At 44.3% G+C, this 20,846-nt stretch overlaps 1 protein-coding gene across 3 annotated transcripts in view; it reads right to left on the reverse strand.

Moving 5' to 3' along the window:
* The window catches only part of FGF12 (fibroblast growth factor 12), a 192,622-nt gene that overhangs the window by 43,377 nt on the left and 128,399 nt on the right, over positions 1 to 20,846 (reverse strand). For all 3 annotated transcript variants that reach the window (XM_021394907.1, XM_021394906.1, XM_021394908.1), the window contains one exon: positions 17,570 to 17,673. In XM_021394907.1, coding sequence (XP_021250582.1) covers positions 17,570 to 17,673 — 104 coding nt within the window. The remainder of the gene's footprint in view (positions 1 to 17,569; positions 17,674 to 20,846) is intronic.

The raw sequence follows: 20,846 nt of genomic DNA on the forward strand, positions 1-20,846 counted from the left end.
ACCTCTCTCTTTGATTTCTGGCTTCCCTGGGAAGCTTTAGTGGCCTTTGCAGATGGCTCTGAGCCTTTCTACTGGGATATTTATGCATTAACTTACTGAAGCAGTTTGTGCTGCTGCTGCATGTTTCAGTGGGTCTAATCTTGGCAACATATTTGCATTTGCACTTTAAAGTCATCTAAATACACTCCATGGTTTTCTTCCATTCTGTGACTCCACAGCCTGATTTACTGATGGGAAACACTGTGGAAAACCTAGCCATAGATATCAGAAGAAAAGAGGGAACTCTGGTAACTTTCAGGTATAGAAAACTTCAGTAGAGTACAATCACACATTCGTATCTAAAGAAGAAAATTGATAAAAGACAATAAAGCGGTATATGTAAATAGCAATACAATGTGGTTCATTGTTGATTTTTTTTTTCCACTGGGTTCTTTGAAGAAAAAGAGAAATGGGCATTTTGATGAGCAGCATGGAACGAGGAGCTCTGCTGCCTGCAGCTCTCCATGCTGCCAGACCAAAATTGGCCTAACTGCTACTTGAGAAAAAGAGGCCATCACTCTTCCTCTATTTTAGTCAAAATTGCTAATATGGGAACTGAAATCAAATGGCAACTTCAAGGACACAGATGCCCAAAGTGAAACCAAAAATTCATTTTGCATAGTTGATGAAGCAAATAGCATTTCTTTCTTCATCTACCTTCTGGATGAGTATGCTACAGTATTCAGCTATTAGTACTCAAAAACATCCAGTTCTACTGTCTTCCCTGTTCTTTTAGGTGAATATAAATGCTTTACAATGTGTCTCCTCAGTCTCCTCTTCTTCGGGCTGAACAAACCAATGGACCTCAGCCCCTCCTCATACCTCTTCCCCTCTAGACCCTTCACCATTTTCATAGCCCAGGTTTGGACACCGTCCAACAGTTTTATGTCCTTTTTCTACTATGGTGCCCAAAACAGGATGCAGTACTCAAGATGAGGTCTCAATAGTGCAGTGTAGAGTGGGACAATCACTTCCCTTGACTAGTTAGCAATACCATGCCTGATGCACCCCAGGATATGGTTGGCCTTTCTGGCTGCCTGGACACACTTTTGTCTCATGTTCAACTTGCTGTGGACAAAGACCCCCAAATCTCTTTCAGCAAGGCTGCTCTCCAGCGTCTCATCCAACAGTCTGCTGTACAGCCAGGGTTGCCCCTTTCCAGGTGCAGAATCTAACACTTGCTCTTGTTAAAGTTCATGTGGTTGGTGATTGTCCAGCTCTCTAATTTGTCTAGATCTCTTTGTGCAAGCCCTCTCCATTCTCAACAGCCAACAGCCCCTCCCAGCCAGTCACCACAGTGCTAAAGTACCTACAGGGGAGTTATAAGAAATAAGGGGACAGACTCCTTAGCAGGGTCTCTTGTGATAGTAAGAGGGGAGATTTAGATTAGGTATAAGGAAAAGGTTTTTTACACTAAGGGTGAAGAGGTATCAGCACAGGTTGCCCAGAGAGGTGGTGGATGCCTCATCCCTGGGGACACTCAAGGTCAGGCTGAACTCTTCTTCCCTTTTCTGCTCACAAACTTACATGACACTTCTACTGACTGTAGGACCTGCTTTACCTCATTGTATCTAATATATCTAATTAGTTCCCTATTTGCTCTGCTCTGTCACATCACATGAAGCTTTCCAGGCACCTTCAAACCTGCTGAGAGAGCACGGCCAGTCACTCAGCATGCACCACCCTCCTTAAAGGAGACACGAGAGCCCTCCTGTCCCGGCTCAGTTGCTTCATTAAAATATTGCTCCAAGCAAAAATTATTCAGTCAAACTTGACAGAGGCCTCACAGCTTGCTTCCTACAGAAAGCCGAACTGGCCAGTTCAATCACTTTTTTTTTTTTTTTTTTTTTTTTAACCTTGCAAGCGCTTTACTGGCCTTCCTCAAATACCTACAGGTATTCCAGCACTAAAAGTGATGGATGTCTTACACAGAAAAGGGACAGACAGAAAACTACTATTTTTGTGGGTAATGAAGATCTTTTAAAAATAAAACCCCCAAACATGAAAACAATGTAATGGCAGAACTTGCTCAGGAGTTTGCATTTCAGTCAGTTGAGGTTGAAAAGGGCACAGTTAGTGAACTGTTTGAAGGGTGAAAACATCCAGGAACACATTTCTCCTTCTCATTTATTCACCATAATCTAAAGACCAGGTTAATTCAGCTCTCCTTTGCAGTCTGTACAGTTATTTTCTGCTGATTCCATACTGTTAAAGAACTACTCAATAGCTTGTATTACTTAGAAATCAGGAAAAGCTCAAAAAAAAAAAAAAAAGGAAAATGGTTGATAGGGAATTTTAAAAAGGCATTTCATCAGGAAAAAGTATGATTTTCAAATACTTTCAAGCCAGAAAGTTCCATAACAGGGTAATAGGAACTGCAGATTTTTATTGGATTTGTGGATAATCCCTCTATTTACTGAAAGAATTGTTTCTCAATCTTTATTTTTCTCTGAATATGTGTATTTGAGGAGTCAGACTATTGTCTCCATCATGTATTAAGCTAATACATTAGCTGATTTATCTAAATGAACAAGCAGCATATGTAAGCCTACTTTTTCAAATATGTAAATCTGGTTATTCCCCTCAACATTATCATTACAACAGCCTCAGAGTGTTATAATTTACCTACCTAGAATGCACACTGCGTTCTTCACTAAGAAATTACCCATTCTGAGTATGTAAATTCTTCTTTGTCCTAGTGAATGTGGATTTAGCTTTGTATATCTGACAGTGCAGTCCACTGAGGCATCCCCCATCCTTCTACCTCAATTTTTTCCAAAAAAATGTGGTCAATATTTGCAGTATAATCAAGAGATTAAGAGCAACTGGGGTATTCATTTTAAAAATTACAGTGCAAGTTTGAGTGGGGAAAGCAAGCAAACAAGACACTGTAAGAAGGCTGCACAGTGCTCACCATGAACTAGTTGTCATTGCACCTTTGGTTTCATTCTTAGAGGACTCTACTTGGATGGTCAAACTCTCCAGCAGGGCCATCCGTTAGTGCTTGCGAAGATTAGACAGGCAGATGGCTCCTACAGAGAGATGAGTTAGAAAGATGCAGAGAGGGATATTTTCACCAGATGGATGCTGCCAAATTCTGCGGGGCACAAGAGGTGCCCTGAGGTCTAGATCAAAAGCTATTCCCCTAGGGCCTTCAGGAGGAAAACAGTTCCTCAGTTTGGTCAAGTACTTGAGCAGAGGATTAAGTGGAGGCACAAGAGTTTTCTTACTGAACTGAGGATATGCTTGTGTCCTTGATGACTTAGATATTGTATAAGGCCACTGAACCAGACAGAGAAATACTCAGCAAGAGTCAGGTGTATATGAAGGGCTCTTGACTCCAACTGCTAGCAATGTATGGGAGGAATTACAGCAATGGCCCCTATGGCCTTCTCTCAGTAAAAACTCAATAGATAAAGTGAATGGAGAATCCATGCCATGTCAGTGACCCATAAATGCACTTAGAAAGCTTCTCAGGTCTTGCTCAGGTTCTGGCAGCTTCAAAGACTAGAGATTCAAGAGTTGCAGAAGGGGAAATATTTGCTGATGATAACATCGATGCATTGTTCACAGAAATGGAGGAACTGTTAGCTGTAAGGAATTTTACAAGTCAAAATGACGCTACTGAGACAGATCATACCCAAGTATTTGAACATATGATTGATGACTACTGGCAGAGACAAAGGGAACACTGTGAAAAGGAAGATAAGTAAAAGGACACAGCCACCTAAAGAGTGCAAGCTGCAGTCTCTCTCTGGGTCTTTACGAAAATGTACATGGTTACTCAGTTTCTTCTCAGACAGTTGTGGCTAAAGCTTGTTGTACTGAGTGCAGAGGTCTTTCCATTTCTCCTCTTCCTAACCCAAATGTGCTCATCTCTCCCACTGCACATGGGAGTCCCTTGCTGCAAGAGAATAATGGTTTCATTTTTCAGGAGAGACTTGAGGAGGGAGATGACCTAACACCCTGCCCTATATTAGGTTGAGGTCTATAGCTGTGACAGCCCAAAATGCCAATGCTAGTCAGGCCTCTTACTCCCTACAGACTTCAACCATGCAGTTCCCTTAGAGGAAACTTTGAAAAGATCCTTGACTACATAAAATTTCTCTCGGACAGTCTCCAAATGGATGTTAGGAAGCAGAGCCCTGCATGACGAGCATGAAACTCAGCCTTTGAAGTCTGTAAATAAAAGGGGGAAGAACTGCAGGGTTGGTGATTACTTTGAAATCCTGCTGAAACCACAGGGAGCAGCAAGTCTTTACAGCACCACTGGCAATGAAGTAACTAGGTGCCAGAACAGTGACTTAGCTGAAAAATAAGATAGCTAGGTTCCCAGCTTATTCTCTCAGGAGGTGACAGGTCAATTTATTCCATTTTGAAGTCAAACAGCTATTTCCCTGCTTTGCGACACCACTCCAACTTGGCAGATCTGAAAACCACGAGCCTCTTTCTGCCTTTTCATTTTTAATTAATAATAGAGATGTCCCAAATGGAAGCTGTCTCCAAATGCTGCTGAGGCATATGTGCACTTCTGTGGCTGAGTATCTTGGGGCAAACAGGTCAACTGGGGCCAGGATGGCTGTACTCAGACAGAAACACAGCCAGATCTGGAGCAACGTCGACCCAGGAAGGCTTTAGGTGTGAGGAGCTCATGTGAGCTCATTGCTGTTTCACAGCACTAACATCTTGATGGAAAAAGGACATGTGAAGGAGAAAATCTTTTGAGGTAAAAAAACAAAGCAAAAAAAAAAAATCCCTCATGCTGTCATGTAGTCACACTCTTATCTATTCAAGCTCTTACACAGTGCCCTCAACAGAGCATCCGAGTGGCTGTCAATCTCCAACGCACTTCTATCTCCACACTGTCACTGTGGGGGTAGGAAAGAAATCTTATCTCCACCATATAGGTGAGCAACTGAGGCAGAGAAATTAAGGTCTTGATTTAGTTACCTAAATGTAAGGCTCTGGTATCATTTGAGATGTCCTGTGGTGCGTAAGACATGCACAGGCCTGGCAGGTAGCACACAGGACCTATGGGAGGACCTTCTGGAGGCCAGGCAGGATATGCTGGCACATCACAGACAGATGTCTAGGTTTAGGCACCTGAATTGAATCCAAAGTGACTAGGCCTGAGGCCAAGGCACAGTGTTTGTGGCAGAGCAGGGAGCTGGACCCTACAAACTGACCCACCAGCACCGTAAGTACAAGAACTGCTTCCATCTGCAAAGCATGGATACTTCTGCTTTTTTTCCTACATTTTGACTGTATTACTAAAGCCAAAATTCACGTGTCCTGGACCTCCAAAAGAACCCATGTCTGTCAGCAGCCTGTGCACTGTCCTGCTTCTGTCTGAGTATGAACACACATCCATCTTCCAGCCACTCTCAAGAAGACCCCACCTACGCAATATGGATTTATTATCTGTCCAACTCAATAGAAATTCTCAGATTGCCATACAAGGAGCCAGAGCCAGTATTGGAGCAACCTTCTTCCAGCATGCCCAGATCTCACACCAAGGGTGAGCCCAGCTCCTCATGGCAGCGTTTACAGAAAGACACTTTCCTTGTAGTTCATGCCAAAACCCCAATGACAATTTAGGAGCTTGTAACAAGCTAACTGAGGAAGAATAGGAGGATGGTCAAGGTCAGAGCCCCCTCATGAGCGCTATCAGTCTTGACATGTATAGCAAACAAGGTTCTCAAACAGCTGCCAAATCAGAAATAAGCTGTATGCAGAGAAGCTGTGCTGGCCTCGCTGCAAGCTGTTATTTTGGTGCATTAGGCTGAGGACAGATTTGCAAAACCACTCGAGCAATTCGGACATTTGGTTCCCCTTCGAAACAGCTCAGTGAAAGAGCTGGTGGTGAAGCACCAGGCTGGCAGATCTGGCTGTCTTTCAGAGCAGCTTCCTATGGCACAACCCACAGTACCATTTGCCACACTGGTTTGGGCTGTGTCCGCACACAACTTGCAGGTGGCAGCTCAGGAACACAGGGTTGGCCAAATTACCCTCAGGATGAGGATAGTTTCAGTCCTCCCTTCTGGCCTCTCTGCTGAGAAAAATGCATACATTCTTTCCCCAGCCACACCAGGTACCTGAGAGCAGAATCTGATAAATGTCTTAATTTACTTAAGTCTACTGAAAAGTTGAAAGAGGAGAATTATTTTCATGTTATTTTCTTCTTCATATTTGAAATCTGATTAGAATAATCCTGGCAAAGCAGAGTGATAAGCAAATAGAGTAGGTGAAAAAGGTAGTTCTGAAAGAGGAAATTGATTTCCTCCCACTATTCCAAATCTGAATAATAAACTTTCACAAAGGACTTATTTGCAAGGAACTCTTGGAGATACAAAAAAAGAAAGTAATTAAATTAAGTTTAAGAAATCATCTCCCAGAGCTCTTTACAAAAACAGAGTAAAAAGTTTGAGACACTCACACTTGGAAGGCAGCGACTCACACTTCTGCAGGGCTGCAGGAGAATTGAAAGAAAACACTTGGAATTAGTGAATGATGCAAAATCCTGGGGCTATGGGATACTTTGCCTGCTTTCGCACCTAAGGAGTTACAAAACAAAGAGAAGGCATCTTGCCGTTTTCTACATCTCTGTTTTCTTTTCTAGTAAATTGGATAATTCTCTTCTTGTGGAATTCAGTTTGAGATTTCTAGTGGAGAAGCAGGTCTTGCTCTGACTTAAAAAAAAAAAGCCATCATGATTTTCAATTTCCCAAACTAATTATTTCTATAAGATTACCACTTTCTTTCCACATTATTAACAAAAATATTGAAAATTTCCTTTCTGATGTTTAAAAAAATAATTTGCTTCTTCTTCATGTAGTAATTTAAGGTTATATCTGCACAGGAGCATGTACACATTCACTGGACTTTAACCAAAGGACAGAGCAGACCACAGTCTCAGGTACACCAAGGGTAAATGTACTCATTTCAGTTTTCTGACTACTGAACACCACTGGATTTACTCCAGATATAACCAAGTGCCACAGATACCAGAATCTGAAACATCTCTCAATACCACAGAAACTGTAGTGTTCCTTCCACCGTCGCCTTGCTGACATGGTGTTTTAAGGATAGGCTTCCACCACTAAGCAAATCAAAGAAGAGAACTTACTCTTGAGTTTGTGATTTTGTTACTCCAAATGGTTTTCTTGCATTTCCTGGCTGTTCCACTCCCAGCGCATTGCAAGTGCTTCTTTCCCAAGCACCGCTGCAATCCTGAGCTCCTCGGGAGCCATTTCCAATCCCCCACCCACCATCTTGTGAAGCTCAAACTGCAAACAGCCCCAGCTCTTTGGGTGACTGAAAAAGAGATATCTGTGGAGCTCTGAGCAACTGAACTTGACATATGGTATTAAGATGTACAGGGGAAGATGGCTGGCAGAGTAAGACTCTCTGGAGGTTCTTTTGCCTGCTCCCATTATCCTCAATGAAGATTGCTAGGGACAAAAATGCTGAGGAGCCAGAAAAGACATGAAACAGGAAGATGGAGAGGGAGAAGCAAGCCCTGCCTACACAGCATGCAGGCTTCAAAGCAGACTGATTTGCTCAGACTCAAGATACTACATAAGTTGTGCTGCTGCTGATGCACCAGTTCTCTGAATAACCACAACGATACAAAAGAAAGCTCCTGATTAAGGCAAAGAATCAGGATCAGGAAGAAGAGAAGAACTAATCCAGCCTCCACGCATGACCTTCAGCACGTCACAATGCTCCTCTGTGCTCAGTTTCCTTTGCTATGTGATGCAGCTTTCCAGGGTGAGGGAGAATTATCTGAGAGCGTGGGAGAGCCCAGAAGCAACTCACAGGTAAATGATAACAGATTCATTTCGGAGCCCACACCATCGGCCTCAGCAACTCCAGCTGACTTAATTCCTCCCACTGCCCATGACCCAGATGACCCATACGCCCTCAGACGAGCACGTCCCTCAAGGCCAATCAGAGTATGTAGCTTTAGGCAAAAGAACTGCATTTTAATGACTCTGTACCTAATATGTGACAGCCACAGGCTGGGTCCTGCGTTACACTGACAGTGTATGAGTGGTGCTCCCATCAGAGACTGAAGCAGCACAGTACTTCTCTGACCTGGCTGCCCATCAGCCACTGGTGTTCAGCTTGACCCTCCAGGAAAAGGAAGCAGTCACTTCAAAGACACATGGTGCCTGGCACGAGTGCACAGGCCTGGAACACTGTGGCAGGGATGCAGAGAATTGTCCTTTTCCACTCTCGCTTAGGAGAGACTCCTGCTGGGGAAACGTGTTTGTGGGAACGTCAGAATTACCCCCAGCCTGGCTGCTTGTCTCACTTTGCACGTGTCTAGAAAGTTGGATGTTCTGAGTGCTTCCTCACCTAACAGCCATATTCATTATCCCACTGGCTCTATTTTCCTCCCTCTCTTATTACATGTTTATGATGATTAAATGGTGGAAGAGAAAAAGCTGTGCAAGAGATTCATGCTGATTTCTGTCTCCAAGGCTTTACAGAGAAGCAGACAATCTTTGCCCAGCTGCAGTAATTCCTCTGCAGTGCTCCAGATGGCAGCTGGGAGTCTGTAACATGTGCATGTGTGCATGCAAGTCCCACGTGCTGCTTTCAATAATGCATCTGATGTGCAGCTTTCAGAGCAGCCAACCAAGGAAGCTTCCTACAAAGACAAGTCAACCCTTCAGCCTTCTCAGGAGGAAAATGGTGGGGAGATATGAAGACTTACCATCTTCATGCCATATCTTATTTATGTCAAGAGGGTATTCATATTTTGGAAAGCTTTTAGCATAGGGCTGGTGCCTATGTATGTATTTGGGGGATTGGAGAGTGCATTGCTCTGAATAGCAAAATAATTCCAACTTCCTGGGATTCAGGTAACTTACTGAAAAGAGCCTGAAAGCCTACCACTGCTCCCCAGGCTGTTGCTCCTCTGCACCTCAGATGCCATCAGCATGTCAGAGGTAGCAGGACACTCACAGAGTCTCTTGACTGCCTTCCCAGTGGCTGAGATGTCAAAATATCAAATTAACCTGTGATTCATGTGTGTCTATGTAATTTAAAAGCTTTAAAGCTTGTCAAGCTTTTCCACAGCAAGTACCTCCCACCATTCAAGAAAGGATGGCATCAGTAGTGCAAAAGGATCCCTTTTTAATCAACCAAAAGCAATGGTGTCCACCCAATGAGATGAATCTTTCCTCTTGGGTATGTAGTCCAAAACATACTGATACAAAATTAATGAGGAATGGCTAAGGAAAAGGAAAAATGAAGAAAGCAACAAGGTGAGCAGCCAAAGCCATCGGATGATGTAACTAAAGCACAACAAAACTCCAAGTTAAATTAGTCATAAGAAACCTGAGTTCCTAGAGGTACCAGAAGCCAGCCCCAAGTCTTGGGACTCATGGTAATGAAAAGTTATGGGACCTGAACTCAGCTCCCAGGGTACAGAGACTTCACAAAAATTATTTCTGCTTTGCTAGTGCTTAGTCAGGATGGTATCTTCACAGCAAACCCAAGTCCAGGCTCTCATCCAGGCCTTTCTGCTACAGTACACTACATTCCCCAGATTCAGCCAGTTTGGCTTGAAATAGCCCAAGTATTTTGAACTTCTCTTCCTTTCCCCTGGAAAATCGCATTACAATCCAACAATGTTCCCCTTTTAAGAAGTTTTCTATCACTTGGCTCCCAGTTATAATTACATGCACAGTCAGTAAGGTTTCTTCTCAGGTTTTTCAGCCTGCCTATGACTGTCGTATCTCCTGCCTTCGCCTCCAGAGCCATTAGTCACTGTTTGGCAAAGGCATGCCATTCACAAGTTTTATCCATTCTATATTTGACTTGGGTGTTATCAGAAAGGAGATCGGAATCAGTTCATTAACACACATCTGACCTCAGACAAACACATCCTCTCTCAAAACCTGCCGCCTTCCTTTCATATCAAACAGTCTGGACTTAGGAAGGATAATATTTGTCCTCTCTCCAGCACAAAACAAAATGTTAATTATCTCACTGTTACCCTTGGCAAGCTGGAGTTTTATCTAGATTTCACATGTGGAAAACAGATATCATCCCTATTTATGGACAAAGAAGACATGGGATAAATGGCATTAGAAAAGCAAATCAGACTGGAGAATTTGGAGCAAAGCAAATTATTAGCCCAGGGAGAAGAGCTCAGCTCTCGGTCATTCTTGCATCCCCCCCCCAGCCAGCAGGATGCAAAGAGAAGCCTATAAAAAGGAGTTATGCTGTCACCACCTCTCCAGATCACTCATGGGGGCTGGAGAAGTGCATCAACACCAGCAGAACACAGAGCTGCTCTTGCCATTGATGGTGCTGTGGACCAGAGCAGTTCTTGCCCCACTGAGTCCCTGCATGGAAGGAGCCAAGCACACACAGCCCCAGGGCTGCTCACAGGGAGATGGTGAACACGGCAATTTTCCCCCTGACCTGTCAACTCCATTTGCCAGGTTTCATGTCACTACAACTTGACGCATCGTAATTCAGACAGCTGTTGTCTCTGTGGACCACGCTCCTGACAGAGAGTTGGTTGGTCTGGGTGTAATAACTCTGGCAGTTCTCAGCTTAATTTGTTTTTGACAAATGCCTATGTCATTGGCGCTGGAAACATCTCTTATGAGTGAACACTGACAAAAACAACACAGGAAACAAATACAGCACAGCACTGAGCGACCCTTGGTGATGCTCTGCCACATCAGCTCCACAGAGAGGTGGAACACCAGCCTCAGCCTATGATTTTTAATAGAATCATAGAATGGCTTAGGTTGGGAGGGACATTAAAGATCACCTAGTTCCAACACTACTCAAAAATTACTGTTACCAGCTTCATCCTTCTAGTGCCCAGTTACAAGCTACTCACAATGACAACAGAGGCATTCCTGCAATCAAGGAACATCTGCGGCAGTGTTGTATTCCAAGCTTTGCCAGGTTGCTCCACTCACATCACCTCTGCTAACTGCGGGGTTCCCTGCATGTCTCCCCATTCTCAGTCTGGACATTTTCTGGAGTTTCCTTCCAAAATCCAGCTGTACTGCATCGACCATTCTCTTCTGCTTCAACTTCATCATTTCCCCTACAGTGGTTAACTGATTGCCACTGCTGCTTAGTGTCTGCCCCAAAGACTTTACCTCCTTCCTTATCAAAAGTTGGAGCTACACACTTGGACTCATGAAAATTAGCAAAAGGAAGGCTATGCAGAAGATGGTAGCTATCACTGTGATTCATCTTTGAGATTTTGAATCTTGCCTTCCTTACAGTTTAGAGCAACCTTGCTCTCCTTGTGCTTTAACCTCCTCCCCCTTTCAAACTTGAAGGAAACCACGTGGGATTATAATGCTCTGCCAAAATCTAAACATTTTGTTCCAATTTTATTAGGAATGGTAAAGCAATATAAAACATTCTGAAGTTCCTTCAAAATGGGGATCTGTAACGTTTCTTTGGGGAAGTGTCAAAATGAGATGAGTCAGCACCACTGGTGTATTTTTCCCCAATTTTCTTCCAAAATGAAATTTCAGCAAAAGACCATAATGCATTTCTATCTTGACAGACCACTGCTTACAAGGGGAACGTCTCATTCCTGCTTCTTTGGATGGCATTACATGGAACATAACATACTACTAAATGTCCTGTGCAACCAAGATTAGGAGAAGACAAGTCTTATTTAAATGCCTCTTCATTCTTTATAAATTGCACTATTATTATATAAGCTAGCTAAGAAAACAGGATTATCATAGAATCACAGAACGATTTGAGTTGGAAGGGGCCCTTAAAGGCCATCTAGTCCAACTCCCCTGCAACAAACATGGGCAAATTATGTCTTGCTGCTACTGATTTTGTTTGCAGCACAGGCAACAGCCAAGCCTGACCCTACACAGAGCAGCAACCTCAACCAGGAGCCCCTCTGTGGTTTTCTGCTAGGGAAGTCCTGGGAGCAAGATTCCTCAGTGAGCTGCCAGATGAGAAACCTGCCCAAAAAGTCACAGTGCTACAGCACCCAGCTCTCCTGCCAGCCTTCCTGTCGGATGAACAGCCCAGGAGGTGCTGCCAAGTAAGGTCAGACTGGTTTCTAGCACATGTCAATCATGCCACCACATCTCAAACAATCCCTGAGCCCAGAGTCTCATGTAGTACAGAGGAGCTCTCAATGCCAAGGCACATGGAAAGCTGGAGCACCACATTGCTTCTAAGAGATGAGAACAGCCAAGCAACATGGGTGGAGCACCTCACTGGTAGAAAAGTGACCGCTTGGCTATTGATAGATGTGTTTACAGGTTTCCATGCTACCAGGGCACTCATGAGCTGTATTTTAGGAACATTCGACGCAAGGCAGGAATCTGCTCCCAGGGGCTGGCTTTCCTGGCACAACCGCTTGCCCCCAGCATCCATTTTACTCCTTCCATATTAATGATTAAGCCTGGGGACAGGAGGCATTTTACATCTCCCAGTTAACGTCTCTTTTCAGCAAACCCCCTTAAACCACAAGCGAAAAAGAGTGGATGCCTTGGGGGGAAAATTAAAAGCACATTAAATCAGGCTCCTGTTGTGCTTTCCCTTTAGAGACATTTCTGTCTCTGCTGACCTGGCTCCCTAATGAGCCATGTAAACCAGGGAATCCCCCCAGCAGCGTGCTTGCCTGCAAAGTCTGCAAAAAGGAGATGTTCAGGATACCTGCCCAATGGATTGGCACTTCTGATGGAATCAACTAGCAGGGCTCACGGTCAAACAGGCATTAAAGAAATGTCACTGGCAGAAGGTTAACACCCCAAGCCTATTAGGGGAGAGAATGCAGCATTATTGATTCCAGCCCTTGACCTTGAAACGATGTAAATAAGAGTGCAGCAACCCTGGAGGAGTTGTAGCGAAATAGTTACAGCATCGCAAGCAGATTAAAAAATACAGTTAATATACATCCTTCCCCAGATGCTTGTTTATTATTATGCAAGACATGTTTATTATGCAAAATGATAGAGCAGAATAAAAAAGCAGAGAAAGGGAAAATGAAAAGACACTGAGCTCTTAACATGACTCCATTTTTTTTCAGCGCTGTTTGGATTTTTTTTTATTGTGCATAATCATTCCCTTATTAGCAGGAATCTTTGAAGTGATTCAAGCTCTAATTTCAGCATTTCAACTTGCAGGTTGATACTGTAAAACCATGCTGAGTCCTGGTAAGCGACCCATTTTTTTCCCCTCTGCGTTCCCAATCTCTGCTAGGGTTTTCTCAGTCTTTCCAATAAATTATGTATCATGATTTGCCGTTTCAAAAATAATTAGAACTCAGAGTTAAACAACAAGGAATATGTGAGAGCAATACATTTTAGAAGAGAAGCATTATGCACTTGGGGCAAAACCAATCCCAGCCGCAACGCCACTGAATTATACATATCGTATGGAGAGATGCAACGTTGGCATACTTGGCGCGACTGGGTGGGCCTGGAGATGCTCTGCCACTGACAAGCATCTGCTCCAGGATCTTGCCTCTCAGCCAAACTATTTTTGGGGTGATCCCATCCCCATACTCCTCTGAGATGTAAGAGGAGTGATGGAGAGAAAGCTGGGAGTTGAGACTGAAGGGATGGCTTCGACTTCACTTAGCAAGGTTATACGAAAGTAGGAATTAATTTGGTAGCGAAGCTATTAACTGCAGATCGACAGACAGGAGAGCATGTTCTGTGTCTTCTCCCGTTACGATTAAGCTGTAAACTCACTGGAGCGGGACGTACCTCTTTATTCTGTGTTTTCCTGTCCTCTGCAACAACCAGCCCTTGGTCTCAGCTTCCCAAGAGCTGAGACACTACAAGTAGCGCCACTGCCCTTCATTCACTTTGTATATTGCTGCTTTGGTATCAAATGCCAACAGGGGATCCCCAGGAGGGTTGCACATCTCCCCAAAACAGGTGCTGATAAAAATTTTTGGGCACCACCAGGGAATTGACAGCTGCTCCATATTACAACAAACCTCAGTGGGAACTCACCAATGACTCTGCAAGCTTGCTGTGAGGACGGTGCTTTTGCATCCTGCTGTCTGCAAAGGCAAGAGCCCCAGATAAGACCTGATTTTCTTGCCTACTCAGCACCTAATTCCACAGCAGACCTCAGAGACCTCAATAAGCTAGTCTAGAAAAAAAAAAGCAGGTCTCAAGTGTAAATAAACAATCCATAAAAGTCATAAACAGCTGAATCCCAAGCCAACAAGCTTTGGCATCTAACACATTTAGCCAGCTGTAAAGCTAGCTAGGGATCAGTGGTCTGCTGCAGGCAGCAAGTAAACCAACCCTACACTGTCCCTGCTCATCTCTAACTGCATGGGAGAGATGAGGAAATTCACTGCTAGAGGTATGGATGTGGCCAAACACATCATTCTTGGAGAAGACTGCATGCTTCTGCAAAGAGCGCCAGCATCAGAGAACCACTGCTGATTGGCACTGAGGAGACTTTTTCCAAGGGCTGCTTATTCTAAACTCATTCATTCAAGAGCCCACTGGCCCATGCTGAGAAGGGGTTGGCACAAACCACCTCCAAGACCAGGCTGATAATAGCCTCTGGTTTGATCCAGTGCAGAGGATGTCAGCCAAGGTCCCAGCTGGCACACACAGATTAAACACTAAGAAAAAAAACAAGCAACCAAACCCTGCAGTGATGATGTGCTCAGCTACAGTCGCAGAAAATCTGGGTTCAAGAGGAGGAGAAAATGCAAGAAGCAGCACATCCCTGGACAGCTGTGTTTTATCTGAAAGCAATTTCAGGTTTGAGGGCATTACAAGAAGTCCTAGCAAGGCTAGTCTGGGACAGACAGCAGGCGAGGCAGCCAAGCAGCAGGAAAAGTTCATTCATCAATGGATCTACATGAGTGAACAGTATCTATGGGGAATATTGACCCATTTTCCAGAAATCCCTCAGAAAAGGCTAGGGAAAAAGCAGGTGCAAGCACAACAACAAAGGAAGCTAGTCCAAAACAGTGCAAAGCTGTAATTCAGGGTCTGCTGAGCAAGGTAATAGGGACAACATGTCCTTCGGTGTGCGCAGCAGTCAGGTCCAGCCAGCATGGCCGCAGCCGGCTCACCCCAGAGGGGAGCAGACTGTCAGTGCTGCCAAAGCAATTCCTCGGCACAGTCTTTGAGTCAGACACAGCCGTGCCAAATGTTGGCTTGGAGTGGGTTCCGGCCCCACAAGGAAGGCTGCAGCATCCAAGAGGCTGCCTGGACAGGTTGAGCTCTTCTCAGACACATCCAGTTCTTTTATGGGACCCTGGTCTAATCTCCTGTCTTTGATACTGTGAGAGGCTTGACCGATGCCCCCTGCTTCTAACAGGCTTTATTATCCCCAGATTTTCTTCTTTCTTATCTTGGAATCTGCTGCAAAGCACAGTGAATTTAATGACGTATTATTGTAAGACAGAGACACCAGTCAGTACAAGAGGAAGATCCATCCCAGAAGTTCCAACTCCCTGAAGCAGAAATGGGACAGCAGCATCCATTTGCTGCAAAGAGAACCCCTAAGTCATGTCCATGAAAAACAGCTTCACTCTTGTATTAGTTCAGACAGAGCTGAATACTGTCAAGCCATGGCATGGAATGAGGTGCACTCCATTAACCACTGGCTATCGAGGCACATCCTTAGTCTTCCCTGCTTAACCCTCCTATTTAAGATATGCACAATTGCTAGGAATAAGCAGGCCCCATTAAACCACCCTCATTTGAATAACGTACAATCTGAAGCATTTTAAGACACTTCACATGAATAGCAGATATCTTTCCATGGTTATCCTGCTGCCCAGCATCTCTTGGTATGACCCTCCCACCCTTTCCAGTGCCTCACTACTGCTCACAAGTGATCTTCCTCCTCTGCATCATCTCTGATCTCCTAGCTGTCAAGCACCATACTTTCAAGTCTCCATTTCTTCTCTTCCCTGAGCCCCACAGCTTTCTCCCCCTTGAAATATTTGTTCAGAAAATGCTCACTCCTCATTGCTCCAAAAAGGACCAGCCAGGCTAGGTGTGGCTCTGGTGACACACACTGCCTTCCTGCAGTCCTCATGTAAGGGGGCAGCGGTGACACGAGGAGCCTCAGCTCTGAGCCAGGACCCCTTTACTCCCAGCACGGCACAAGCATGGGGCAGAACTTCAGTCCTGACTCTGTGACTAGGAGGAAGCACACCCGATAACACAGCACCACACACTTGGTATTACCACCATCTATCTACCTTTAGGACTCTGATCGCTTTACAAAAAGAGAAGATTTTCATTGTTAGTAAACTGACGTAACTTATTTAGAGGCAGTCATTTATGTTTACTGGACTATGAAAGAACAGGAAGCGTCTGGCATCCATAGAGATCCAGATTGATCTCTCTGTCTCTTCTTGACAAGCAGCCAGTTTTGAGACCTATCTCGCCAGGCATACTAACACATCGACTTGCCATTTTCTACCCTGAGCTGCTGGGGAAAGAGAGCTTTATTAGCTCCCAAGGGAACAGGGGAAATCCCAGCCACGTGACTGGTTTCGAGCTGACCAGGAACACAGCATCGGCTTCGTCTGCGTACATGGTACAGCACCGCATGGTCCACAGGTTTATGGGAAGGCACACAGCAGACAGGCCAGGGAAATCAGCATTTATGCCCCACATCAGAGGCTGTTGTCCTTTCAGCAGCCCCATCTCCAATCTCACGTACGCTTTTAAAGCAAAGTAAATGCTGAGACAAGAGCAGAATCACTGTGCTGTAAATTTACACAAATGGAGATGAGATTAGAATCTTGCCTATACGCTTTAAAGATATCATAGCCAGAGAAATGAGAAGTGTGTTATTAACTATCGCTACTTACTATGTAGAACTAGAGCAAAGTTATTTGAAGCATAAAAATTTCTGGCAAAGGGCTGCCATATTTAATAAATCACTGAATCAATTATTCAGTGTGAAAATCAATTACTTACTTCAAATGAGAATCTTATGAATAACCTCATGCCCTTTCTTGCCATCTAAGAAAGTTATAGGGGAATTAGTCAGTAAAAAAATGCCTCACTTATCTTTTATGTGCATAAAAAGACCACACAAATACAGGGTAATTCTGCTCCGCCGAAGCACTGCCAACAGAACAGTCCAGAACCATTTTAATGAAGTCAGTGAATTGCAGTGGATTTACACCGCAGTCAAAAGCAGAGTATGACCCACCGGTGCACCACCTACAATTAGTTTTCCAGGTGCAATTCAGAACCAATTCCATTCAGTCCATCCCATTTCACAAATATGAAACCAGAATATACCCAGCAAAGCTCAAAACCTCCTCTACAACGTGACCTACATTAAGTAACTACTCAAAGGAACGCAAAGTATATCTTCACAGGTCAGGAAATATTACCACGAAACTCCATGGAGACACTTTGAAGTGAATATTGCATGGCTTTGCAGCAGCTCCCACCATTCCTACTTTTACAGGCTTTCCGATGCATGACTTTCAGTAAAACTGCCTCCAAGTCCTCCCTCCTGCCTACAAAACCCAGCCACCAGGGGTGCAAGTACTTACTGAGCTGTAGAGATAGCCCTCAGCGTTCATGGCAACGTACAGGCCTGCCTTCACCCCTTGGATTGCCACCACACGAAGACCCACAGGAATTAGGTTGAAAAGGGCTGTGGAAAGAAAAGCAAAAGTTACTGAGACATCAGCTTGTATGGCTGCTGCTGCTTCTTGCCCCAGAGCCAGCCCACCCCACTCCTGAGTTGGAAATAAGTCTTGCTTCCGGCTATGTGAAGGACCTGCCGCCAAAGCAATGATATTGAAAGCAGTTTTTAAAAAGAACAGAAGAAGAGACGCAGACCTGACCTGAGCTCTGCTCCTCATTCAGAAGCAGCACTAGATAGGACGGAAGATACGACCTTCCAGTGCTCAATTTTACTGCCGTCCTAATGACTAAAGCACTGCAGCCACTTCCTGCCAATTATTTCTTATTGCTCAATTCCAAACAGCCCCTGCATCTCAGTGAAAGACCTTTCCCATGAGCACACCCATTAACACGGGGCCAGGCTTTTGCTGCATTTCTAACACAAAGGGGCTCAAAGGAGAGAGGACTGTCAGCACCCATAGTCTGAACACTCAGGCATTAGCATGGCTTTGTTCCCATGAGATCTGTAGGACAAGAGCACCCAGGTGCTGCAGGACCTTGTGCTTCAGCTTGTGAAGAGCTAACTGGACTCTGCCCCAGGATGCTCAGGGTACAGAAAAACAGGCACAAGGTTGAGCAGAAATGTGGGAATGCTTCATTCAAGATCTCTTCCTACACAACTGCCCTGGAATGGGAATTTTTTTCTAGTTTCCTAGTCACTAATTCAGACTGCCCCTTCCACGTTCATTAAGCATTTATTGTGTCTTTTTAATACATTTTTTGTACAAGGGTGCTTGAAGCCTCTAAAACTGGGATGTTTGAATTAGCCCAGAGGAGACCCAGCAGTAGGCAGTGTAGAAGGACTGAGTGACAGAGCACAATGAAGCATTCCTATTTTCCAGCTGACTGTAAGGACACAATCCTCAAACTGATTCATTTTATAGATCATTTACAGACTTCTACACCTGACACTATAGCAAGCACAGCTCAAAGGGGTCTTCACATAATGGCTGCAGGAGAAGTAGACCTCTCTGTGCCATCTCCCAGCCTCTCCTTCCCTGGGAGATGCGTCACCACTGATCTAACATCAGCACTGAAGGCTAATGCAGCTTTTGCTGAGATGCGCCTGTGAAACTGCTGCAGCTCCTCAGGTCAGGCTGATGTTAACCCCAATATGATGGAAGAACTCAAATCCAACTGAATGCCAGCATCACTCTTCAAGGAGACCTGTGAGACACACACATGCCAGGTAACATGGATTTAACTCCAGCATGAGACGATTCTCAAGAACCTCCTTCATGCACAGCCTGTGAATTACGACAGAGTGGAGGAAACAAAAGTGGCTGTGATTCCCTTTCAAAGAGAAAAACATTTATAGCAAATATGGAGAGAAAAGAAGAGAAAAAAAATTGTTGCTTCTTTGCAAACAGTGGTGGAGATCACAAGAGATTTGTCAAGCTCCCAGGAACTACACAGCTTCTTGCAATTATAAGCACCATTTACAGTGAAATATCACAATGTATGCTTAAGTCTCACCAAAACCAGTGCCTACGTTTATGCCATTTCATAGGAAGCAAGCAGAGGGCTTCAACAGATGTACACAACAAAGCTCAGTGTAGGTACTGATCTTTGAACAACCTGAATCAAGGATGCCACTACTCTTATAGTGTCCAAAGAGGAGACAAACATGTCCCACTGTAGCTATTGAGCACTGAAGAGCTGCATTGCAACACAGTTCTACTGCTGAGGAGCTCAGTAACCAAAGCAAGCCCATATTTCTATCACTTTCTCACTACTAGGAAGGTCTAAAACGCTCTGTAATTAACAAGTCTATTTATAAGCAATTTCCCTTCCCTAATTTTTCCCCCACTGAAAAATGGAGCATGTTGCTGCAAATAATGAAACAAAACGGGCACCATCGTTCTTTCTGTACGGCCAATTTGTCTTGCATAGAAAACTTGTGACAGACCATTCAAAGTATTCATTAAGCAGTGGGGTGAGAATGCCCAGAATTAGTGGTGAGAAGTTCCACCTGGAAGTACCTCCATGTCCAAAACTCTCTTTTCCCCACAAGCGCATGCTAAGAGAGCACACCAACAATCCCAGTGTGCTGTGTGACAGTAGGAAGAGCACTGGCAGTTCCCAAGCTCCCTTGGTCCCACAGCTCATGATCATGGATTGCAGGCATGGCAGAACATCTCCTACAACATGCTGCAGAGTAAGGAAGCAAGTGGGCAGGCAGGAAAGCAGAAGGGCACACATCCGACAGAGGTCACTGACAGCCAAAGTAGTTTTATGAAGCAAAGATTTTCCTCTATCGAAAGTCTTTGGGGGTCAATCAAAACTTTGTAAATTCTCAGAACCGTCTTGGCACTCAAATCATTAAAAATTTCTGAATAAGTCAAAGCCTTTTGTTGACGTGCTTTTAAATGAATATTTCATCTTGTTTGTTTTGGAATAGATTTCAAAGCTTGTAAGCTTTCTTTCTTTTAAGCTTTATTGCAAGAATGTAAATACATGGGAAAGAAATCTCAATCAACTTCAAAAGTAAATGTCTCATTTTGTGTCAGGAAAAAAAAATCCTGCTTAACTTGAAATACTGGATTTAAAGGCGGGGAAGAGGACTAACTGCAGTAGGGTACAACCACTAGGATTACTCCACTAGGCTCAGGGGGGACATTATCACACTCTACAACTTCACGAAAGGAGGTAGGGGTGAGGTGGGGATTGGCCTCTTCTCCCAGGTAATAGCAATAGGCCAAGAGGGAATGGCCTCAAGTTGCACCAGGGGAGGTTCAGATTGGGTATAAGGAAAAATTTCTTTGAAAGAGAGGTGGTGCACTGGCACAGGCTGCCCAGACAGATGGCAGAGTCACTGGCTCTGGAGGTGTTCAAGACCTGTGGAGATGTGGCACTGAGGGACATGGTCAGTGGGCGTCGTGTGATGGGCTGATGGTTGGACTAGGTGATCAAAGTGGTCCTTTCCAACATTAGTCATTCTATGATTCTACCCTATAGGGTCTGATGTTATAAAAAAAATTAAAAAGCTTTCCTTCTGTTGCAAAAGGGAAGTTTCCCGTGCCATATGTGACCACACAGGATGGACATACTCTTTGGTTTTACATGCAGAAGACAGAAAAATTCAGACACCAGATATTTCTGCCTATTTGCCTTTGTTATATTTTACCATCTTCATCCACC

This window comes from Numida meleagris, chromosome 4 (genome assembly GCF_002078875.1).
Source record: "Numida meleagris isolate 19003 breed g44 Domestic line chromosome 4, NumMel1.0, whole genome shotgun sequence".
NCBI classification, from domain to species: domain Eukaryota; kingdom Metazoa; phylum Chordata; class Aves; order Galliformes; family Numididae; genus Numida; species Numida meleagris.